The sequence below is a fragment of the Moschus berezovskii genome, chromosome 23 (assembly GCF_049115385.1).
Source record: "Moschus berezovskii isolate FMDL1 chromosome 23, NW_MosBer_1.0, whole genome shotgun sequence".
In the NCBI taxonomy this organism is placed as follows: domain Eukaryota; kingdom Metazoa; phylum Chordata; class Mammalia; order Artiodactyla; family Moschidae; genus Moschus; species Moschus berezovskii.
In genome coordinates, this window is record NC_142482.1 from 41,691,770 (window position 1) to 41,717,379 (window position 25,610).

The 25,610-nt window shown below is 41.7% G+C and overlaps 2 protein-coding genes and 1 pseudogene across 2 annotated transcripts; 1 reads left to right on the forward strand and 2 right to left on the reverse strand.

The window, feature by feature from the left end:
* The first annotated feature begins 1,917 nt into the window (after positions 1-1,917).
* On the forward strand, positions 1,918-2,892 carry LOC148774171 (olfactory receptor 2B8-like). The gene has a single exon (XM_088831472.1). The coding sequence runs from the start codon at positions 1,954-1,956 to the stop codon at positions 2,890-2,892; it is 939 nt and encodes a 312-aa protein (XP_088687598.1). The 5' UTR covers positions 1,918-1,953.
* Positions 2,893-13,953: 11,061 nt separating this feature from the next.
* On the reverse strand, positions 13,954-14,898 carry LOC148774172 (olfactory receptor 2B8-like). The gene has a single exon (XM_088831474.1). The coding sequence runs from the start codon at positions 14,896-14,898 to the stop codon at positions 13,954-13,956; it is 945 nt and encodes a 314-aa protein (XP_088687600.1).
* A 4,578-nt stretch (positions 14,899-19,476) lies between these two features.
* LOC129550928 (BOLA class I histocompatibility antigen, alpha chain BL3-6-like) lies at positions 19,477-23,779 on the reverse strand (annotated as a pseudogene).
* Between the last annotated feature and the right edge of the window lie 1,831 nt (positions 23,780-25,610).

The following is a 25,610-nucleotide window of genomic DNA, read 5'->3' on the forward strand; positions in this document are numbered from 1 at the left end:
AGGTTTCTCAAGAGGCAGGTCAGGTGGTCTGGTATTCCCATCTCTTGAAGAATTTTCCAGAGTTTGTTGTGATCCACACAGTCAAAGGCTTTAGTTGCTTGTAATACATGAAAATGAAATCAATAGAAAGAAGAGGTAAGTGATGATCGCTGGTTTTGAACTTCTGCTGTGAACTGACTATTTTTGTGGTTTAGTCGCGAAGTCATGTCTGAGTCTTTACGACTCCATGGACTGTAGCTAACCAGTTTCTCTGCACTAGACTGGGTTGCCATTTTCTTCTGCATTGTATCTTCCCGATTCAGGGACTGAGCCCACATTTCCTGTATCTCCTGCATTGGCAGGCAGGTTCTTTACTCCTGAGTCATCACGGAAGCCCATGAACTGACTATGCACAGTGAATAAATTTTTGGAGTTCTTGTTAAATTGGTATAGTAATGTTAGTTATTTCAGTTCAGTCGCTCAGTCGTGTCTGACTCTTTGCGACCCCATGAATCACAGCACGCCAGGCCTCCCTGTCCATCATCAACTCCCAGAGTTCACTCAAACTCATTTCCATCGAGTCGGTGATGCCATCCAGCCATCTCATTCTCTGTCGTCCCCTTCTCCTCCCGCCCCCAATCCCTCCCAGCATCAGAGTCTTTTCCAGTGAGTCAACTCGTCGCATGAGGTGGCCCAAGTATTGGAGTTTCAGTTTTAGCATCAGTCCTTCCAATGAACACCGAGGATTGATCTCCTCTAGAATGGACTGGTTGGATCTCCTTGCAGTCCAAGGGACTCTCAAGAGTCTTCTCCAGCACCACAGTTCAGAAGCATCAATTCTTCGGTGATCAGTTTTCTTCACAGTCCAACTCTCACATCCATACATGACCACGGGAAAAACCATAGCCTTGACTAGACGGACCTTGGTTGGCAAAATAATGTCTCTGCTTTTTTTTTTTTTATTAGAGGCTAATTATTTTACAATATTATACTGGTTGGTTTTGCCATACATTGACATGAATCCGCCCGGGTGTACATGAGTTCCTCTTCCTGAACCTCCCTCCTACCTCCCTCGTCCCTTTATCCTCCCTCTGGGTCATCCCCGCACACCAGCCCCGAGCATCCTGTAACATGCATCGACCCTGAACTGGCAATTCGTTTCACATATGGCTGCTTTTTAATATACTATCTAGGTTGGTCATAACTTTCCTTCCAAGGAGTACGCCGCCAGAGCCGGCGTCTCTCGAGGGTAAGTGTTAAGCACTATAATTGAATGGCGATATTTTCAAACTCTCAACAGTTTATTTTTTGCTACTATACAAAAAGATTGGGGTATAACATTCACAAATATAATGTATTAGGAGTAGAGAGACAACAATTCTGCCAAAATGTTTGCTTGCAGCACTCTTAGTGATACTTCAAATGTAATATAATCCTTTGTATAAGTATGTTTTAGGTTATAAAATTCTATATCTGAATGCATTTTAGAGATTTTTTTTGTATTATTCAATTACATGTGTGGTATGTACACATACAGTTATGTAGAATTATGAGATACATATTTAAAATAAACTTTCTCCCTCTGTCTACATCTTTCTTACTCTTTCTAATCATTCTGCCTTGATTTTCCCATATTTCCAATTTCTCTAAAATGTACATATATTAAGATTGTACTTCAACCCCATTAATCTCAATCTGAAAGACATATCTATGAAGGATGCAAACCAAGGTTCATTATTTGATCTTAGTGTTTTATTTATTTTTTCCTCATATTAAAGCGCAATATATAACTTTTTGTGAATAGTATAGAACAATTTCAATGGGTACATGATTTATTCAAATAGTTGTATATAAAATCCCATGGCCATGCCTTTGAACATGATAGATTTCCTCTTCAACGCTGCTCTTTTTTGGAAAATACCTTTCATAAATTATTAAATGCTTGGTTTGACAGGCGCCCTGTGCTAGCAAAGGATGGAACAGAAAAATGGAAGTTCTTTCACTGGGTTTATCCTACTAGGTTTCTCTGACAGGCCTCAGCTTGAGCTGGTCCTCTTGGTAATTCTTGGGATCTTCTACGTCTTCACTTTGCTGGGAAACACAACCATCATTGCATTATCCTTCTTGGATCCACGTCTTCACACCCCGATGTACTTTTTCCTCTCTAACCTGAGCTTTATGGACATGTGCTACACCACCAGCATCATTCCCCAGTTCCTGGTTAATCTCAGTGGAGCAGACAAATCCATCTCCTTTGGTGGCTGTGTAGTTCAAATGTTCATCTCTCTAGGTTTAGGATGTACAGAATGTATTCTCTTAGGAGTTATGGCAATTGACCGTTATGCGGCTGTTTGCAGGCCCCTTCACTACACAGTAATCATGCACCCCCGTCTATGTGTCCTGACGGCTTCTGCTTCATGGATCATTGGTTTTGCCATTTCCTTGTTGCAGACAGTGCTTGTCTTCCTTTTACCACTTTGTGGGAGAAATAAATTAGACCACTTCCTTTGTGAGATCCCTCCTTTTCTCAAACTTGCCTGTGTTGACACCACTATGAATGTGTATGTGACCTTCTTTGGCAGTGTCATCATTCTTCTCACACCTGTTTCATTAATCATGTTCTCCTATGGTCGGATTGTCAGGGCGGTCTTAAGAATCAAGTCCACTGCAGGGCAGAGAAAAGCATTTGGCACGTGTGGATCCCACCTTACGGTGGTCTCCCTGTTCTTTGGCACAGCCATCTCTGTGTATTTTCGGCCCAGCAGCAGGGACTCCCAGGATCAGGACAAGTTCATGTCTCTCTTCTACACTGCCATTATCCCCATGGCCAACCCCCTCATATATACACTGAGGAACAGGGATGTGAAGGGAGCGATGAAGAAGGTACTTTGGAAGGACTCTGACTCCAGATGATGGGTGAGGAGGACAGTTAAATGGAAGGACCTTGGACACCAGTGCTCTTTAGATGCATCTGTGTGTCCCGCACGAGTCATCTCAAATCCCCTCTGACAACTCTGAAGGGAATTTGTTTACTTCATTCCCATTGAAAAATGATTGTTCAGATTCTACGTTCATGTATTCATTTCAACTTCCAGAGATTCTGATTCAGTGTTCTGACAGCATCTGCTTGGTAGTTACTGTTTTAAAAATCTCCAAGGATTTTTCTTATTTGCACTCCCATTTGGGTACATTGTTCTACATCTATTTGCAAAAAGACATGTGTTTATATTACTTGAAGCCCAAATAAGAACATAAAACCACGGAAACACTGTAAGGAATATTATTAATAATATTTTCTAGGAGTTACTAGAAGATATCATTCATTCGTTTATTTTGATCATGGCTCTACTAAAATTCCATGGTTTGACGGTTTGATCAGATGTTTTTCACTGATGTAGGTGGAACACTTGTGGGGAAAATACAGTTGAATCTCAAAGAAAATCTTGCTGCACTAATCCCGATATAGACATTCAGACATCAGGTGCCACTATAACCTCAGCAGTGCATCAGCCATACTGTGCAGGATCATTTCAGAGAAGGCCACGCATGGGACTCGCTGAGTGAAGGGTGTGGTGCCCTGCTGGCAGTGACAGTGGTAGCCCTTCTTTGGTAAGAACACCAGGTAGTTCTTACATGCATTTTTGTACACAGCAGGAGAGAAACACTGATGTGAGGTATAAAGTTGGTTATTTTAATTTTGTAAACCACCTAGTTCCTCTCTGAATTGAGATTTTTAAATGAGGAAATTTTGAGGGCATTATATCTGAGTAGCATATGACCCAAGTTCTACTGCATATTCTATACATTTTACCTACTGTGATGCAGCAAAATTTTCAAAAGGTAAAATATGTTTAGATTATTCTCATCATGCCATTTTATAAGGTCTTTGATTTAGGCATCACTTGGTTAAGACCTTAGAATCTCCTATCCCAAACTTTCCGTGAAATTCGGATTTAGTGAAGTGTAAAAATAATGAAAAGGGCCCCTGATTCCCAGGATATCCTATGTTTGGTGGAGGTGTCCTCAGACTCATCAGAAGGAAATTGAAAAAAATAAACATTATGTCTTCTAATTTAAAAATAAACACCTAAGCTTTAGTAATAGCTGTCTACAGAGTTCTGAATTATGAGTAGAAAAATAAATATTCCATAAAAAATTAATCTGTCATTCTAGGTCTTATATCCCCACTCAAAATCAGTTTACAGCATAAATTTATTTTCAGGTATAGGTTCTGTTGTTTTGCATAAGTTAAATGTCATAAACAGTGTATTTTTTTATGGAGGTTAGAGCTTTGACTGTGCCATCATCAAAGAAATATTTATGATTTTTGGTAGATTTCCCCAGCGTGTACCACTAGGCAAGTAAGTACATTTGTGTCTCTTAGCGGAGACAAAAGCATGACAACTATCACACAGTTCCCTATCTTAGCAGCTAACCATCCTCCTGGGTCTCAAATCCTCTCAGCCAATTTGCCTGAGAAGTGGTCTTGCTAGCTGGACATGGCAGTGTGGGTAAGTTATATACAGGGTCAAGATTCTATCTATATTCCTAACAGCACCACACTCTTCACTCTTGAATTAAACACTTGTGAAACCAAGTATTTTCACCCCACTGTAATGCTGAGCATATACCTGATTAATAGCAGTTTGGAGTGCTGTGTACTCTGAATGGTGAGAAATTTCCCCCTCTCAATCAGGTCTTGATAGCTATGCCCCAATAGTCACTTAAAAATCCCTCAATGATACCTTCTTTGGTGCAGAAACCCTCAAGGTCACATGAAGTCACAAAGCTTATTTTCCTGAGTGAGCAGCTACTTGTCTGCTCCTGAGGACTGCCACAAAATAGATTTATTTGTTTTAAGCAAATGCTTGAGTGTCATTTGGATGTGTATATTACTTCAGAATAAATTACAGATAATAAAGTTATCTGGATCCCAGGCTAAAATGATAATAGTAATATAAAAAGATCACTTAAAAGATACCACGTACCCAAAGTTCAGTTCTGTTTTGTAAGTTTTTCAAATGATATCTAAGTTTTCAAGTTGTCCTGCTTTAGTTCCCAGAACAGGGATTGAACCCATGGCCCCTGCAGTAGAAGCATGGAGCCTATACCTTGGAACTCCAGGGTATTCCTTCCTTTTGAATTCTTAATATCTATGAAATGGCTGCACTGGGTGTACCCAGGCCTTGGCTAAATTATTTGATCCCATATGTAGTTCAGAACTGTCAATATGCCCAAGAGCAAGTCATAATCTTTCATCATTTTTGCCTTCTGAGGAACACAAGGTGAACACAGTGTGCTCAGGCAATGTGTCACTTTGGAAGCCTGAAGTGTCAGTCAGACTCCTATGAAACCCGATTCTTTGTCAGCACCAGACTGACAAACACTTAGAAAGTAATACAAAACAAGAGCACAAACGTGTGCAATATCTGTGAGGCCCCAAACCAGTCAGACACTGCTTCCTGAATTTAGGTTTTTACATGAAATATATAAAATAAATTAGGGACTCTCACTTGTTTAACTTGTATCATCCAAGTCAGCAAGAGGAAGGGTTGAGAGTTTCACACCTGATATGTGTCCTCAATTTTGTAATCGTGTTCTGGCTTTTAGGACTTTCATTCATTAGAACAACTGTAGTCTGTATACTGTAGGTTTATTACACTCTAAACAGACCCTATCCACCCTGCTAAAAACGTTATTAGAATGGTAATCAGCATATAGCGACCCCTGTAATATCCTCATCTATCTCCTAGTCAGTAGATTTCAGTGTTATCTGTTTGCCCAGAGTTCTGCTCTAACCAGGGTCACTGAGGACGGAAGAATAGATTATAGTTCTCTGTCAAGTCTTTCCTCTGTAGGTGTGCCCTTTCCTATGCCTGTTTGTATTATGCTTGAGAGCTTCTTCCGTCTTTTCAGTATTGTAGCATAGTTGAAACTTGCTATGGCAGACTCAGGGAAGCACAGTGTATGGAAATGTCTTGTGGATGTGGTTTCCTGGGAAGGGGTACTCTGTGTAAATGCAGACATGAGAAGTTGTATGTCTCCTGAATCAGAGGGTTCAGGGGAAGGTGTCCCTGAGGCAGCTGTAGGGATTGGGTATTCATACTCCTTTTAAACAGTCATTTCTGCTGATTTATATTGTTTGGTGGATCCTCTTAACCATTTCGTAGTGTTGTGTTGGAGAATACTCTTGGGAGTCCCTTGGACTGCAAGAAGATCCAACCAGTCTATCCTAAAGAGGATCAGTCCTGGGTGTTCATTGAAAGGACTGATATTGAAGCTGAAACTCCAATATTTTGGCCACTTCATGAGAAGAGTTGGCGCATTGGAAAAGAACATAATGCTGGGACGGATTGGGGGCAGAAGGAGAAGGGGACGACAGAGGATGAGATGGCTGGATGGCATCATCGACTCGATGGACATGGATTTGGGTAGTCTCCGTTAATTGGTGATGGACAGGGAGGCCTGGCGTGCTGAGATTCATGGGATCACAAAGAGTCGGACACGACTGAGCGACTGAACTGAACTCAAATCCACAATGTCTTTAGAAGCTGCAAGTTCTTTTATTTAGGTGACCATTTCTGAAGAAAACTTTAATCTCTTTTGAGAGCAAATCTCTTCAGTTGTGAAAAGTGAAAGTCGCTCTATTGTGTCCAACTCTTTGTGACCTGATGGACTGTAGCCCATGAGGCTCCTCTGTCCATGGCATTCCTCAGGCAAGAATACTGGAGTGAGTTGCCATTTCCTTCTCCAAGGGATCTTCCTGACCCAGGGATCTTCCTTGGGGGTTGAACCTGGGTATCTCGCATTGCAAGCAGATATTTTACCCTCTGAGCCACCAGAGAAGCTGTTGCTGTACGTGTGGCTTTAGTCTCAATGAAGCATCCTAGGCATTTCCAATGATTAGGTTATGGGGATACTCAGGATCAATGGAATGTCACTGCTAGTTGTCAAAACCTTACTCAGGAGCCCAGTCCTGATTTTGTGTTAGCCAGTCACAAGTAGTGCTTACTAAATATTTTTAAGTCCTTATTTCATGCATTTGAGGATTGTTAAGTATGCTGGAGTGGGTTGCCATTTCCTTCTCCAGGGGATCTTCCTGACCTAGGAATTAAACCCGTGTCTTCTGCACTGCAGGTGGAGTCTACTGATGAGCCATCTGGGAAGCCAAACAAAGGAAGAGAACTGGGATTTGACGTTGGACAGACCCAAGTTCAAACCCTATCTCTTGTATTTGTCAACTGGTAAGCTTTGGCAAGTCACCTCGCTTCTTTGAGTTTTAGTCTTCTTATCTGTAAAATAAGCATTGTAATTTGATCTGTATCATGAAATTGCCATCAGTTCAGTTCAGTCCAGTTGCTCAGTCGTGTCCTACTCTTTGTGACCACATGAATCACAGCACGCCAGGCCTCCCTGTCCATCACCAACTTTCGGAGTTCACTCAAACTCATGTCCATCGAGTTGGTGATGCCATCCAGCCATCTCATTCTCTGTCGTCCCCGTCTCCTCCCACGCCCAATCCCTCCCAGCTCAGACTCTTTTCCAGTGAGTCAACTCGTCGCATGAGGTGGCCAAAGTACTGGAGTTTCAGTTTTAGCATCAGTCCTTCTAATGAACACCCAGGATTGATCTCCTTTAGAAGGGACTGTTTGGATCTCTTTGCAGTCCAAGGGACTCTCAAGAGTCTTCTCCAACACCACAGTTCAAAAGCATCAATTCTTCAGCGATCAGCTTTCTTCACAGTCCAACTCTCACATCCATACATGACCACGGGAAAAACCATAGCCTTGACTAGATGGACCTTGGTTGGCAAAGTAATGTCTCTGCTTTTTAATATGCTCTCTAGGTTGGTCATAACTTTCCTTCCAAGGAGTAAGCGTCTTGTAATTTCCTGGCTGCACTCAGCATCTACAGTGATTTTGGAGCCCCCCCAAAATAAAGTCTGACACTGTTTCCACTGTTTCCCCATCTATTTCCCGTGAAGTGATGGGACAAGATGCCATGATCTTTGTTTTCTGAATGTTGAGCTTCAAGCCAAACTTTTCACTCACCTCCTTCACTTTCATCAAGAGGCTTTTTCTGCCATAAGGGTGGTGTCATCTGCATAAAGAGTTCAAATAAAGTAATGCATGTGGAAACATGGTGGCAATTGTAAACTCTTGTGCAGTACTCTTTGGTAATAATTCCAAAGGAGAAGGTACTTACTGTTCTGGGGAGTTTATATATTCTATCGGATCTTTGTATGTTTGAGAGGGATCCATTTTTCCACTGTAGCTGGGGATTTTGATAGAGGTGATTTTTTAAAATGGCCTTTCCCCCATTTGAATGCAGAACAACAATATTGCAGTAATTCTATTAATTAAAAAAAATCAACAGTGTATCCATTTTTAGGATACTGTTCAAGAAGAGAATGCAGAAGAGCCCATCTCCCCTGAGTTCTCTAAGCCCTGGTCCCTGAGTTGCTCTCTTGAGCCCAAGGTATGGGGCCAGATGCTCTCATCCAGGGATGGACACAGCATACACGAGATGTGGATGGTGTGCACTGGGACATCCCTTTCTATAAGAAAAAAGGGAATCAAGTTGACCAATGTATGTAAAATAACTTAGTAATGAGAGGTTCTAACATGAAGGTTCTTTTCATGGGTGTGTTAGGAATGTAATGACAAAGAAAAAAGAACTCCAAGATTGCCACAGACTGAAAAGAATAATAATAGTAAACTGCTGGTGGGAGTATAAACTGTCATAATCTTTTTGGGAGGTACTGTCAATAAGTACCAAACACTTTAAAAAGTATGTTTCTTTTACTCAGAATTTCTGCTTTGAGAAACTATCCCAAAGAAATAGTTAACAATCTGTGTGAGGATATGTGCAAGATGTTTAAATCACTATCCTTACAATATCAGAAAGTTGGAACTAACCAAAATTTGTGCAGTAATGATGGATTTGTTATTTACTAATATGTACAAGAGTTGACTCTCTGGAAAAGACTGATGCTGGGAGGGATTGGGGGCAGAAGGAGAAGGGGACGACAGAGAATGAGACGGCTGGATGGCATCACCGACTAGATGGACATGCATTTGAGTGAACTGCGGGAGTTGGTGATCGACAGGGAGGCCTGGCGTGCTGTGATTCATGGGGTCGCAAAGAGTTGGACATGACTGTGCGACTGAACTGAACTGAAATAGTCTCCCAAGATTCTCTTTGGAAAATTTCTTAATGATGCATCCACTCAATGTGAATTCTGCTTGGTTTAATACAAATAAAGTGAGCACCCTAGCCATCAATGTGTCATTTTTATCATGAGATCAACCTCTCTCTGAATTTACTCCCCATCTTGGAAAATGCCTCCAATACTTCCCAAAGAATACTTCTACTCATATTCCTCCACAGCATGTTCTATTTTGGTTTGTATTTGGCGTTAAACAACACACGTTACTATGTTATCACACACAGCCGGATGTACACATCCACAAACAGGCACTCTGTATGCAACCACTTTTTGATCGATCTCTTAACTCTTTCCTGAGGATGAACAGTAGAAGGAAATATTTTCTCTAGCTTATATCCCTTAGAAGATACAGGTTTATATATGATGTAATTTCAGTGTTCTCTGAAATAAGCATAAATACACACAAGTCAATGTAGTAATTTTTTATTCCTACAAGTCACATTAAAAAGAAAACTGACAGAATTTGTTGCACTAAGGAGCTTCATGGAAGAAATCATGCTCCGTTTGCTTTTATGATGGATATCCAAGCTGTTAAACTTTTATTTTTTATTTATTGGAGGCAAATTACTTTACATTAATATATTGGTTGGTTTTGCCATACATTGACACGAATCCGCCCCGGGTGTACCTGTGTTCCCCCTCTTAAACCCCCCTCCCACCTCCCTCGTCCCCCTATCCTCCCTCCAGTTCATCCCCGTGCACCAGTCCCAAGCATCCTGTATAATGCGTAGAACCTGGACTGGTGATTCATTTCACATATGATAATATACATGCTACAATGCCATTCTCCCAAATCATCCCACCTTCACCCTCTCCCACAGAGTCCCAAAGACTGTTCTATACACCTATGTCTCTTTTACTGTCTCGTATACAGGGTTATCGTTATCGTCTTTCTAAATTCCATATATATGCATTAGTATACCTCTTTCAGGCTCTGGATTGAAATTTGGATCACAAAGAGAAGGCAGTCCTTGTACATAGGATAAAGTTAGAGTACTTTCCTTTATTAACTATGTAGAAATTTTTGTCTTAAACAATAGTGAAAATCTGAGTTAGGAGAGGAAAAATAAGAAGGATGAAAGAAATGAATAATAACTCTTATTTTCATTTATTTTATACTATATCTAATGAGATATAAATTGAGCAAGTTTAAAGTGACTTGATATACCTGTATATTGTAAAGTGATTACTAGATAGTGTGAGCTAAGATCTTTATCTTGTCAAATATTTATTCTCCTTAAAAATTTTAGAAAGCTTTATTTTTTGACTCCTCACAAATTAATTTTTAGCTGGAAGTGCTTTTTGCCAAGATCTCCCATTTCTTCTACCTCTTTGCCCCGGGTAACCACCATTCTTCCCTCTGTTTGCAACAAGTTCAGTCTTTCTGGTGCCACATGTGTGTGAGATCATACAGTATTTGTCTTTCTCTTCTGACTTATTTCACTGAGCATAATTCTCTCAAGGTCCATCCATGTTATTGCAAAGGGCACTATTTCAATTTTTCTCACTGATGAATAATATTCCTTTGGATATGCACAGAACTTTTTCTTTAGCCATTGACCTCTTTGGTCACTTATGTTTTTTCCGTATCTTGTCTATTGTGAAAAATGAGGCCATTGAACATGGGAGTGCACCTAGAATTTGGATTGCTGGATAATATGGAAGTTCTATCTTTAGTTTTTTTGGTATCTTCATATTATTCTTCATAGTCGCTTACCAACTTATATTCCCATCAACAGTGCATAGGTGTTCCTTTTACAACTTCACCAATTGTTGTTATCCTTTCTTGTTTTAATGATAGCTGTTCTTTTATTTTCTTCCAGCCTCTTTGAGGAATAATATTTTCTTCTAAAAGTTTTATGAATTCATGTCTTATATACAGTATTGCATAAGTTTAAGATGTATAGTGATTTGAGTTACATACATTATGAAATGATGATCACAATATGTGTGTATATCGTTTTTCAGATTCTTAATTTTATCGGGTACAAAAATAGTTGCAAAATATTGACTATAGTTTCCTCTGCTGTACAGTTGGTCCTTGTTCTATTCAGCCTTTATCTTGTTCTCTTCTAGAGATAGAAGAGAAGATAGAAGAGATACAGTCTTCTCGGTTTTGACAGAAGTCTCAGGAGTCTTATTTTCTCAGCCCTGAAAGACTCTTGGAGCTTAAGTTCTGCCCCTCAAAGACGTATAGCTTAGCTTTTTAGCCCCTGCTACATGACGCGTCATAATTTGGCAACTGCCTTACTGAAGAGGACTATGTGTTAGAGAACAGACCCCTTACCCTAGTGAGTTTTTGTTTCCTAAGCACAATGGAGTTGTAGGATAGGTTATTCCATATTTTTGAAACTTTGGTCTGGCTTTCTGGCTTCCCAGGGAGTCCACTGGAAAATAGAAATGTCCACTGGAAACATCTGGCCACATAGTTAAGTCTCTTTAAGTTTTCAGCTTGTCACTCTAGCCTTACATGGGTGTTTGGCTTTTCATGTGTTCATGGCAAAGTCCCTCTCTATGGGCCATGCTCAATCCTCAGCTCACACTCAAGCCCATCAAATGCTCTATGAGAAAAAAAAGGCAGTTGCCCTTCAGCTAACCTCTGAATTGTTCAGTGCTTTCTGCTATTCATGTCTACACCAACCTCATCACTTTCACAACTTTCTAATGGCTTCAGAAATATGGTTGCTAAAATTAATTTGACCTTTCCAAGTGCAATTGTTCCTCAATATCGGCCAGGGGTTGTTTCAGGCACTCCCTCCCACCCACTCCTATACCAGAAAAGTTGGATGTTCAAATCCTTTATGGAGAATGACAGATCAAATGGATCCAATTTGGTTGAGCCTGTGGCTAAGGAGGAGTGACTGTACTTTCATTGGGAACTTTGGTCAGCTGTATCCTAACGCATCTTACTCGGAAATGCAATTCAGAAAAGGCTACCTGGAATGAAATGATAAATTTTCAGCATTTATTTGCTGAAAAGGAAAAATGTAAGCATCTAGATGATTATAAAGTATGGAACGTTTGTGCCAAAAGATGATACGGTTATCAGTGAAGCTAGCTGTCATGGTTTAAAAGAAGACCCCAAGGGGTTGTTATAAAAAAATCATATCTTCTGTATTACAACTCTTATTCATTACAAGCAGAGGTAAAAATAGTACAGAATTCAACAATTCAGCAGTCTATTTTCCCTTAAATAAAGAAAAATCCTTGTTCTGTTATTTCATTAGCAGAATGATACATGAAAATCCATGCAACTTACCATTATTAAATAAGAAATATTTAAGAAGAACATATTTGCACAAAGGTACACTGAGGTTACCAGACAATTATTTCTGTTTTTTACATTGTTTTATAAATTCTCTTCAGTATTTGCTCTTTTATCATATGCTATTAAATACTGAAAAATATTGAAATCTCTGGTAAGTGAAAATATCTTTGGCTACTAGCAAATTATACATTTTTGCATGCTATATTATACAAATACAGATATACAAGCAAATATTCACAAAAATGTCTTTTTCAGTCAAGATAAGCCTAATTCAAGGCAATATAATACCCAGTAGTAGAATTTTCATCTGAAAATTATCACTATTATTTTTGTCTCAAGACCTGGTCACTGAGTATCTACATGGAATGAAGAGACCAGGAGACTAACAGGACACATGATCTTGAATTGAAATCTTCAAGACAAGGTTCATCTGAGTTGGCCAAAAATTGCTAATATCTAAACACTGATGCTAAAGCTGAAACTGCAATACTTTGGTCACCTCATGTGATGAGTTGACTCGCTGGAAAAGACTCTGATGCTGGGAAAGATTGGGGGTGGGAGGAGAAGGGGACGACAGAGAATGAGATGGCTGGATGGCATCACCGACTCTGTGGACATGAGTTTGAGTGAACTGCGGGAGTTGGTGATGGACAGGGAGGCCTGGCATGCTGTGATTCATGGGGTCGCAGAGAGTCGGACACGACTGAGCGACTGAACTGATCTGAACTGAAACACTTTAAATCTATTAATGATGGTCAATGGATAGAAAAAAGATCACTTAGAAGATAAACCCAAATTTTATGTGAAAGTAACAAAAATACTTAGTGTGATCATTTAGCATCAAAGTATTCTGCTAATATCTGGTTTATTTAAAACTTTTAAGAAGTAAATGATTTGAAGTCCAGCATCCATACAGACAGTGCAAGTACTTTAAGTTTCACGTTTGATGAATTTTCACAGATTGAATACTTTATATCACCAACATCCAGATTAAGAATCTCAACCTGACCAGAACTCCAGAATGCCCCTCCCCCACATATGTTCCAAGGGGGATCTCCCAGTCCCCAGGGGAACCACTGTTCTGACTTTCAGTACCAGAGTTTCATTGTGCCTGGGTTGAATTTTATGTAAATGGAATCACACAGTAGGAATTATTTTGTATCTAGTTTGCTCACTCTAAGTCATGTTTGTAAGAATCATTCATGTTTTTGTATGTGTAATTATTGTTCATTCCCATTATTGTGTAGTACATGATATACCATAGTTTATTTTTAGAACATCTTATTTAGCATATATTCTCCCTAGCAAAAGGTTTAGCTCAATGGTTTAGCCTCTGTCTCACGATATGTCTCAGGTAACTGGAACACTGTCTTGCACATGGTTGGTGCTGTATAAGGATGTGTTGGATTAAATTAACTAGTTTTTAGTCACTCAGAAGTCTTCCATTGCAGAACTTCCTGAGCCTGCAAGCGCTGCATTAACTCTGTCTCACGTCTAAGATTCTCCTCATTTGTCTCCTTAGTGCCCCTTTGACTTCCTTGTTTCTCAAAGTGTAAATCAGGGGATTAAGCAGGGGAGTCACCAGAGTATAGAACAGTGCAATGCTTTTGTTCACATCCTGTGAATAGCTGGAAGGAGGCTGAAGGTACATGGAGATGAGCGTCCCAAAGAAAATAATGACTACCGTTAGGTGAGAACCACAGGTTCCAAAAGCCTTCTGTCTCCCTCGGGCAGACTTTATTTTCAGGACTGCATGGGTAATGTGACCGTAGGATACTAAGATGAGTGACAGGGGGACAACCAAGAAGAACACACTGACAGCAAAGAGTTCAGCTTCATTGAGGGAGGTGTTTGTGCAGGCCAGTTTCAGCATCACTGGAACTTCACAGAAGAAATGGTCCACTTGGTTTTTACCACAGAGGGGAAGAGTCATGGTCAGTGCTGTCTGGACTACAGAATTGCCGAAGCCTGTAAGCCAAGCAGTTACAACCAGCTGCAAGCAAAGCTGGGGATGCACGATCACCATGTAGTGGAGGGGACGGCACACGGCTACATACCGGTCATAGGCCATGACCGACAGGAGGACACACTCTACTCCCCCAAGTCCCAAGGCAATGAAGAGCTGGGTCACACAGCCGCCATAGGTGATGGTCTTGTCCTTCCCCTTAAAGTTGGCCAGGGTCTGAGGGACAGTGCAAGTAGTTAAACAAAGATCCATAAAAGAGAGGTTGGAGAGGAAGAAGTACATAGGGGTGTGGAGGTGAGGATCCGTCGTTGACAGAAGTATAATGGTGCCATTGCCCAAACAGCTCAAGAAGTAGATGATCAGGATGACCACAAAGAGAGCTGTTTCCAGCTGGGGCTGGTTGGAGAAGCCCAGGAGAATGAATCCAGAGAAGGCACTGTCGTTAGCTCTTTCCATTGTACTCTGCTTATGGAATTAAGAGAACTCCTTACTTGTAAGCTGCTTGTTTAATCCACGTCTTTTCCCCCTGAGTAAGGAGAGTTTATAAGGAAGCTTGAGGTGTTTTCACAGTTTCTCAAGGTGCTAGAGAGTTACTATGTAAGAGTATCTTCTGTGTTTCAGGCCCTGACCTAAGCATTTTCTATACAATTCGTCACAACTCTGTGAGTTTGGCATTACCATGATTTCTGCTAAATATGTGAAGGAATTGAGGGTTAAAGAGGTGTAGTGATTTTATCAGAGTGATGTACTTAATAAATCACAGAGGCATGCTTCCAACAGACTCTAAAATATGAGTTCTTAACTGCTGGGATACTGTCTTTATAATGTATGAACTTCAAAGATAACTCAAAAGCTTCTCAAAAATTAAATCTAGATTTTCAAAATAAGTTAAAAATATGTACTGCCTTAGTCCTTCCCTGGATGATTGAAATATTTAAACTGGCTTTCTTGCTTCTGCTTTGTGTAGAGAAAAATATTTCTTTCTGAAGATGCGCAGACAATAAAATTTACTATTAACAATTTTATTCAAATGGGAGATACATATTTTAATAAGTGAAGTCATGGAGTCTGTAATCATGTCTATTGATTGGAAAACATTTACTGGAAATGATTTAGAATTCACTGTATCCATAGTGTATGTTCCAGAGGGACTAAGCCTAAGAAACTCTCATTGTTACCCCTTTCAGTGAAAACTCAGCAAAGCATCATGAGTTTTTGTTTTCCTTCTTTATGTGTTTTAAAATTCCTTAATATGATAGAGCAAATACTCTTTTTCAACTTTTTGTGTGCACTTCCTATAAATTCAGACCTCACATTAATCATCCTCTTAAATCATCTGGTCTTGTTTTAGAAATCAACCTCTGTCTGTCTGTATATATATCTCTCTCATACACAGATACACCACACACAAACTATGAAGCAGGGTTTTAGAAACTGAATTTAGGAGTTAAAGTCTTCTTGCATATTGCCAAAAGAATTAGCCTTCCGAAAAGAATTGCCTCACTTCCCTTCTGGAAAACTTCCAGTGGTTTTCAATTGCCTTCAACTCAAATTCCAAATTCCTCATTATGGCATACGAGAGCCTTCATAATCCTTTTCTTACCTTCCCAGTATTTTCTCTTGCTATGCTCAATTTCCCATCTTTAGAATTTTATAAAAAATTTATTCATTTCAATTATTTTTGGCTGTGCTGGGTCTTCATTGATGTGTGGGGGCTTTCTCCATTTGCAGTGCGCAGGTTTCTCTTTTTGTGGAACACGGCGTCTGGGGCTGCAGTCTTCATTAATTGCGATGCATGGCTCCATAGTTGTGGTTCCCGGGCTCTAGAGCACAGGCTCAGGAGTTATGGTGCATGAGCTTTGTTGCTCTGAGGCATGTGGGATCTTCCTGGATCACAATCGAACCCGTGTCTTCTTCATTGACCGGGGGATACTTATTCCCTGAGCCACGAGGGAAACCCTCTCATCCTTAGAATTTCCCGACATATTAATACCCGAATGTTCAATGTCTATCTGGTTTTTCTCATTTTGAAATTCTCTGACCACCCCAACTAATACTCCCCTCAAGATATTGTCTATTATATGGCCCTGCTTTTCGTCTTCAGATCACTCATTACTATCAAGAATTTTTCTTGTTTCTTAAAAAAAATATCTTATTTCTTTTCTAATCTGCCTCAGTAAAATGACAGATTTACAGATCAGGAAATTTGTCTTTTTAAAACAAAATCATTATATGTGTAGAATAGTGCCTGACATACAGGAAACCATCAACACATGTTGTAATGCGTGCAGTTGAATGCAGTTGAATCAACATGTAATGTATGAATACATTAATATGGTTAAAGACTTAGAAAGTTTTTTCTTATATCAGATAGAAATATGTGTCCTCAGTGTTTATTTCATAGTGGTTTTTATTCCAGGCTATATAGCCCTGAGATTATTTATAAAATGTGTAATAAATATGTAAAATATATGCTATGTAAATATAGTATAGGCAAATATCTCTGAATATAAACATTTATGTATTTATTGTTTTGGTTTCAAGCCCCTTTTGTGCTTGTAAGATACTTTGGCGATCCCACGGACTAAATCATATTTGTTTTTGTGTACGGAAATCCAGTTTTATAAACGTAGACTTATATTTGCCTCTGAAGAGAGACTGATTTTGGGGTAGAATGAGATGCACGCCAGAGGATGCCAGACAACACCATCTCTGGTTCTATTACTGATTCTTCACCCAGCCCCACTGTCTTGTGTCTTAGCCAAAGGGATAGAGAGTCTGGTGGCAGAAGCTAAAGATACTGGAGGGCCTCTCTTGGGCTATTTTTTCAGTGAGTGAGTAATGAAACTCAATGGAAGAGAAAGGTATTCTACACAGAGATAGGCAAAGTGGAGAGAGGCACAGGTGCTTTAAACTCCAGAGAACACAGAGCTCATGCAAGAACTTCCTGGGAACTGCCAGAAACAATTCATTTTGCCCAGACTGCAGGGATTGTTTTTGTGTTTAGTCGCTAAGTCGTGTCTGACTCTTTTGTGACCCTGTGGACTGTACCCACCAGGCTCCTCTGTCCATGGGATTTCCCAGGCAAGAATACTGGAGTGGGTTCACCATTTCCTTCTCCAGACAATCTTCTGACCCAGGAACTGAACCCGTGTCTCCTGTATTGGCAGGTGGATTCTTTAACATTGAGCCACCTGGGAAGTCCTAGGTGGGGTTGAAATAATAGATAAAACAACAGCCTGTTGTTTATTATCACTCTTGGGCCTATGGGCTGATACAGTTTCAGGAAACATAGGCTAGAGCTGTATCATATCACTAGGCATTGCTCTTGCCACCTAGGGGGACATTCAGAAATGCTTGCTGAAAAAGTCTTCTCTGACATCTGTGGAGACTTTAGCATTTCACCACGGAATATCAAGTGGGCATACCTAGAGGGGAAGGCAGGCTCTGAGCTTTGCAAGAAGCAGAAGGAAGAAAATTATTAAAAGTCCTTCTTGTGAGGTTTCTTCTCTGTACTTTCCGTTAACTCTATGTCTGGCTGGCAAAACAGAAATCTCTGTTTTTATTATTTGCTACCGTTTCTATCTAGAGTCCCCAGAAAGTTCTCAAGTGAACTCTGTTCCCTCTCCCTGGTGAGCAGAACCCTCTATTTTCTTCCCCTTCTGATCTAAGTCTCTCATCACTACTGTTCTTCCAGTGCCTGCTTTGACAAAAAGGATGCTTTGTCGGGCACCAGTGCTCTCGGAGCTGCCAATGTGACTAATGTTGATGCAGCCCTGAGATTTCCGGGTCCCACAATGCCAATGGCTTTCACCACTTTGCAATTAAAATGTAGAAGGCCTCTCTACCTTACAGTAGCTACCGCTAGTGTGTAGATCTTTCTCTTCTCCTTAAAGAGAAATGTCCAAGAGAAAGTGGTCCCTGTGATTATCTCCACCTTTCATCAAAGACTCTGCCCTTTCACTCAGGGGTCTTTGAAGGGTGTTGGGGGATGGCCAGGTGAAGTATGGTTTGCTCTTGGGCAGAGGACATATGAAAATTTAGAATTTAAGCTATTACCACTTCATGCTGTGTGGACTGAATAACAAAGGAAACCTGCCTGCAGAGAGAGAAGAAAAAAGTAGATTTGAGAAAAAGAAAGAGAGTCACACAATGCTCATCTTCAAGTTTGACTCATTTCTTAACGGCTTTGACCAGGTAAAGGTCATCGTACTTACCAGATGCTCATATCAGGATGCAAATATCTTCTGGGAAGAGCGTTTGGCTTCCAAGTCAGCCTCCAGCGTAATGGGAAAAATAGAGAAGAGAAAATGTTGCTTTTGCCTCCAGATGTAAAAGGATGAGAAATGGAAATATTCTTGTGGAGTGTATGTCTGGCTTTTCAGAACCTGAGTGACCACAGGACTTCCTTACATTGAAATTTACAGCTTCTTTGTAGCCTCTGGGAACCCAGTCTTTCTCAACTCCAGTAATAGTATTTGTCCCCATGTGGGTTTCCCAGTATCAACCCTGGGGATAACGTCCCTGACAGACAATTCTCCAGGAGCTTCAGGGAATTATAAGATGTGGAAGTTGTTAATAGGCTTTCGGGAAGGGTATTAGAAAATCCTTCCCCCAACAGGCCCTGAGACAACAAATATCAAAGATTCGGTTCAGTTCAGTTCAGTTGCTGAATCATGTCCAACTCTTTGTGACCTCAGGGACTGCAGCATGCCGGGCCTCCCTGTGCATTGCCAATGCCTGAAGTTCACTCAAATACATGCCCGTTGAGTCGGTGATGCCATCCAACCATCTCATCCTCTGTCATCCCCTTCTCCTCCTGCCTTCAATCTTTCCCAGCATCAGGGTCTTTTTAAATGAATCAGTTGTTACATGAGGTGGCCAAAGTATTGGAGTTTCAGCTTTAGCATCAGATCTTCCAGTGAATATTCAGGGCTGATGTCCTTTATTAGACTGGTTGGATCTCCTTGTAGTCCAAGGGAGTCTTATGAGTCTTCTCAACACCACAGCTCAAAAGCATCAATTCTTTGGTGCTCAGCTTTCTTTATAGTCCAACTCTCCTGTTACCACAACTCCAATGACCATGAGTAGAACCAGACCAACAATGATGTCTGTGTTGAGGACGGAGGGCTGAGGAGATACTGTGGAGGAAAGAGAAGGGGCCCAGACTTCAGGTTTGACTCCTGACCTTGCTGAAGGGGTCCAGAAAGGCTCCAGCTTTATCTGAGAAGAAGCACCACCCCAGCCTCCTCCTGACCCCATCTCAGAGTGAGAGTCTCCTGAAGCCGCTTGTGCTGCACATGGCACCTGTATCTCTGCTCCTCTCCAGAAGGGACCACTAGGGACCCACTTCTGGAAGATTCCATTCACTGAAGGCCCAGGTTTACAAGCTCCATGTCCTGGGTCTGGTCCTCCATGTCATGCTGCCAGGTCACTGAGATCTCCTCAGGGTAGAAGCCCAGGGCCCAGCATCTCAGGGGGACCTTATGGTCAGAGATGGGGTGATGGGTCACATGTGTCTTTGGAGGGTCTGTGGAGGATGAATCAGAAAATTCCCATTTAGTGTTACCTCTATGGGTCCCTGAAGCAGCATCCTGTGACCATCCTGAGAATAAATAGGACAGTGGGTTTGGAAAGAAGCAGCACAAACACCAAACACCAACCTGGTCTTGGAGGCCTGGGCATGTTCCCGAGTCCTTGGAAAGTTCCGGAGTCAGGGTGAGAGCCAAGGTAGGAGGCACCATGTAAGGGAGAGAATACAGAGTAATGGTCCTGACTTGGATGGAGACCGAATGACCCAGAAAAGCTGGAGTCAGGCCTCCAAACATGTCCTTAGGGTGAGAACTGGCCCTGAGAGACAGTCATGGGTCACAAGATGGCACCCAGGGAGAAGGAGCACCGCCGACCATTTATATCAGGGATGGTTTACTGCTCCTTCCTCAAAGAGACTGGATTCCTTAATTGTCCTTCAGGGAAGTGGAGCCCCTGGGGAGTCACTCTCTTGTATGGAATATGAAAACCTGGGCGGATTCCTCCCTCTGCCGACAGGATGCTGGGGCACTGTTTCCCCAGGGTCCCCACTTTCTTCTCCTTGTGGGAATCCAGGTCCAGCCTGAGGGGGGATCAGGGAAGCCCCGTGCCCCTTGTACCTGTGTGCAACAGTGTGTCCTTCCCATTCTCTTGGTGTCTGGGTAGCCAATCTCCGCAGTCCCCCTGCAGGTCATTCCTACTGTGACCTGCAACACCTCCCTGCTCAAGTTTGAGCTTGGAGATCTGAGCTGCTGTGTCCACTGTGGTCCAGGAGTGCAGGTCCTCTTTCAGGGCAAGGTAATATTTGCCATCGTAGGCAATCTGACAGAACCCGAGGCAATAACTTATCAAATATGCAATTATCCCATCACTTCATGGGAAATAGATGGGAAACAGTGGAAACAGTGTCAGACTTTATTTTTTTGGGCTCCAAAATCACTGCATATGCTGACTGCAGCCATGAAATTAAAAGACACTTACTCCTTGGAAGGAAAGTTATGACCAACCTAGATAGTATATTAAAAAGCAGAGACATTACATTGCCAACCAAGGTCCATCTAGTCAAGGCTATGGTTTTTCCCATGGTCACGGATGGATGTGAGAGTTGGACTGTGAAGAAAGCTGATCGCCAAAAATTTGATGCTTTTGAAGTGTGGTGCTGGGGAAGACTCTTGAGAGTCCCTTGGACTGCAAGGAGATCCAGCCAGTCCATTCTAAAGGAGCTCAATCCTGGGTGTTCATTGGAAGGACTGATGCTAAAGCTGACACTCCAATACTTTGGCCACCTCATGCGAAGCGTTGACTCACTGGAAAAGACTCTGATGTTGGGAGGAATCGGGGGCGGGAGGAGAAGGGGATGACAGAGAATGAGATGGCTGGATAGCATCAGCGACTCGGACATGAGTTTGAACTCTGGGAGTTGGTTGGTGAGGGACAAGGAGGCTTGGCGTGCTGTGATTCATGGGGTTGCAAAGATCAGACAGGACTGAGTGACTGAACTGAACTGAACTGATACCTCTTTCAGGAGAAGATGGGGAGATGGGTGTTTCCATATGTTCCCTCCACATTGAGCCCTGGGTGGGCAGGTGCAGGTAGTGAGTTACAGGCTGTTCCTTTTATGCTACTGTCCTGTTGGACCCAGAAATGCAAGCCACTGACCAGGTGATCAAGGAGTGTGCCCTCTGGCAGCAGCCCCAAAATCTGGGTGGCCATACGAGTGCACAAATTCTTTTCACAGAGACACCTGGGGTGTGACAGAGGGAGAGCACGATGATGGTACCTGTTGGCTTCTCAGGTGCTTGGTGAGGATTGCAGTTGACCCCTAGATGTGTGTTAGAGGTCTTAGCTTTTAAGATAAGGGAATAGGCTTCTTTCAGGGACAAGCTGGAGGTTTCAGTCTGTGTCTGTGTGCTGTTCCCTGGAGAGAGAGCCTCAGTGAGTCTGGGTGAGCCTGCTTCTCAGTTCATTGTAGCCTCATGGATTTCATGGACACAAACTGCATTGACTCTCAGACGTATGTTTTGGAGGCCCATGTCTCCAACTCTCACATCCATACAGGACCACTGGAAAAACCATACCCTTGACTAGACGGACCTTTGTTGACAAAGTAATGTCTCTCCTTTTTAATATGCTGTCTAGATTGGTCAAAACTTTAATTCCAAGGAGTAAGTGTATTTTAATTTCATGGCTGCTATCACCATCTGCAGTGATTTTGGAGCCCAACAAAAGAAAGTCAGCCACTGTTTCCACTGTTTCCCCATCTATTTGCCATGAAGTGATGGAACCGGATGCCATGATCTTAGTTTTCTGAATGTTGAGCTTTAAGCCAACATTTCCCCTCTTCTCATTCACTTTCATCAAGAGACTCTTTAGTTCTTCTTCACTTTCTGCCATACGGGTGGTGTCATCTGCATATCTGAGGTTATTGATATTTCTCCCGGCAATCTTGATTCCAGCTTGTGCTTCTTCCAGCCCAGCATTTCCCATGATGTACTCTGCATATAATTTAAATAAGCATGGTGACAATATACAGCCTTGACGTACTCCTTTTCCTATTTGGAACCAGTCTGTTGTTCCATGTCCAGTTCTAACTATTGCTTCCTGACCTGCATACAGGTTTCTCAAGAGGTGGACCTTTGATATATTTACCTTAAAGATTAGGTAGACACTGCCTAATTGGTTAAAAAGATGCTTACTCCTTGGAAGGAAAATTACGACCAGCCTAGACAGCATATTAAAAAGCAGAGACATTACTGTGTCAACAAAGGTACATAGTCTAGTCAAGGCTATGGTTTTTCCAGTAGTCGTGTATGGATTTGAGAGTTGGACTATGAAGGCAGTTGAGCGCAGAAGAATTGATGTTTTTGAACTGTTGTGTTGGAGAAGACTCTTCAGAGTCCCTGGACTGCAAGGAGATCCAACCAGTCCTTCCTAAAGGATATCAGTCCTGGGTATTCATTGGAAGGACTGATATTGAAGTTCCAATATTTTGGCCACGTGATGCAAACAGCTGACTCATTTGAAAAGACCCTGATTTTGCGAAAGATTGTGGCAGGAGGAGAGGGGGATGACAGAGGATGACATAGCTGGATGTCATCTTCGACTCAATGGACATGAGTTCGGGTAAGATCCACGAGTTGGTGATGGACAGGGAGACCTGGCTTACTGCGGTTCATGGGGTCCTAAGGAGTCAGACACGACTGAGTGACTGAACTGAACTGAACTGTATTGGTAACTCTGTGATCCCTAAAAGTTGTTTATGAATATTAGATACAAATTAATTTGCATTTAAAATTAAATAACTGAATGACTTCTTATTTACATATGGAGAATATATATATATACTTTTGCAATTGTATAAAAAAGTCTTACGTGTTTAGTAAAATATCTAAGCTATTAAAAGAGGAGAACTAAGACAACTGGGAAGTTTAGGGAATTATCTGAGCTCTGTCATTTATGAGAAGTTATTAAAGAGGCAGATTAAGTTTTCTCTTACATTCTCCTTGATATTCATTTTCCCTGAGGATTGTCATTTCTGGGCAGCTAGGCAACATCAGCTAATTAACGGTAGAGGACAAACATTCCCCAGAGACTTCAGCCAGGTAAACCATTTTCACCAGACCAGTTTTACTGCAGTTTCATACTAATCTCATGCTTTCATAATGAGGTTTCCGTCATAGAGCCAAACATTATATTCAGAAGGAATCCTGAGAGTTTGAAATTTCCTTTCTATGTCATCCTACCAGCTAGGCACAATGCCGATCTTCAGTATTGTGTGAAGGTATTTGACGTTATCAAGAGAAAGCATCTTCTTGCTTAAGGAAAACTTAAGGATATTCCAGTGCTGATAGAGTCAACTTATGTACTCACTGCATGCAACCTGTATCCTTAGTCTACCTACTGAGGTGTCAATGCCCAGTACTGTATTAAAGGCAGGAACTGAAAATGAGGTTCAGTTCAGTTCAGTTCAGTCGCTCAGTCGTGTCTGACTGCGACCCCATGAATCACAGCACGCCAGGCCTCCCTGTCCATCACCAACTCCCAGAGTCCACTCAAACTCATGTCCATCGAGTCGTGATGCCATCTAGCCACCTCATTCTCTGTCGTCCCCTTCTCCTCCCGCCCCCAATCCCTCCCAGCATCAGAGTCTTTGCAAGTGAGTCAACTTGTCGCATGAGGTGCTTCATCTGATTTAATAAAATACTATTATGTGAGCAGCCTTCGAGGCACAAAGACTTATAACCAGTGGAGCAGGTAAACGCAACAGTGAACATGGATTTCAGTTCAGTTCAGTTCAGTTCAGTTGCTCAGTCATGTCCGACTCTCCGCGACCCCATGAATCACAGCACGCCAGGCCTCCCTGTCCATCACCAACTCCCGGAGTTCACTCAAACTCATGTCCACAGAGTCGGTGATGCCATCCAGCCATCTCATTCTCGGTCGTCCCCTTCTACTCCCGCCCCCAACCTTTCCCAGCGTCAGAGTCTTTTCCAGTGAGTCAACTCGTTGCATGAGGTGGCCAAAGTATTGCAGTTTCAGCTTTAGCATCAGTCCTTCCAATGAACACCCAGGATTGATCTCCTTTAGAACATGGATTTAGAATACCCATATTTAGACTGTACTTCAACTTGTTCACTATACGGCTTTTGATAACATAGCTTCTGTGAATTTAATATTAAATTATAGTGAACCTCAATTAGCATCATACTGTGAGATTATCTGTAGGATGCAAATATTAAGCAGTATTACTAGTATAATTTTTAGGATCACTCTACTGTCATTGCCTTCAATATATGTGGACAAATGGCATTTTTGTGGAAAGGCATGTGTTAGGATACAGTGGATACATGGAATTCCCTGCTTCTCTTTCTTCGTCTATAAGTCATTTCCCTCTCCCAGAGAAAATAAGACACTAATATCATTTAGTGCACAGTCTCGAAAGGTCCTTATTTTCAGTATCTCATAAAATGCACATTCCTGTTAAAGATTACTCTAAACACTGCACTTTGCTTTCGGTGAGTAAAACTGGTGGCACATAGCTCTGAAGAAGTTATACCATCTTTAATTGCCTTGTCAAAATAGACACACATACCCAAGTACTAGTGACTTTGCTCTTGTGTCTTTGGAAGTCTTCCAGACCTTTGACAGGGAACCACATTTAACATCTTGCAACAACCCACAAGGGAATGTAATCTATAGGGAAAAAAAGAGTCATTATGCTATACACTCAAAACTAATGCAATACCTATTGCAAAACAACTACACCTCAATTGAAAATAATAATAATATTTGCCACCATGCATTTTACATAGTGCAGTGCTTTTGAAGCACATCCATAATTTTTGACACTTGTTCAAAAGGAGGAAGGGTCTAATTCTTCTCCCAGTGATTATGGGCTGGTAGCAGCAACTCCGGAGAAGGCAATGGCAAGCCACTCCAGTACTATTGTCTAGAAAATCCCATGGATGGAGGAGCCTGGTGGGCTGCAGTCCATGGGGTCGCTAAGGGTTGGACACGACTGAGCGATTTCACTTTCCCTTTTCCCTTTCACACATTGGAGAAGGAAATGGCAACCCACTCCAGTGTTCTTGCCTGGAGAATTCCAGGGATGGGGGAGCCTGGTGGGCTTCCATCTATGG

Bases quoted from the DNA above. Each gene is read 5' to 3' on its own strand.
- LOC148774171 (XM_088831472.1), top strand. From the start codon at position 1,954: ATGGAACAGAAAAATGGAAGTTCTTTCACTGGGTTTATCCTACTAGGT.
- LOC148774172 (XM_088831474.1), bottom strand. From the start codon at position 14,898: ATGGAAAGAGCTAACGACAGTGCCTTCTCTGGATTCATTCTCCTGGGC.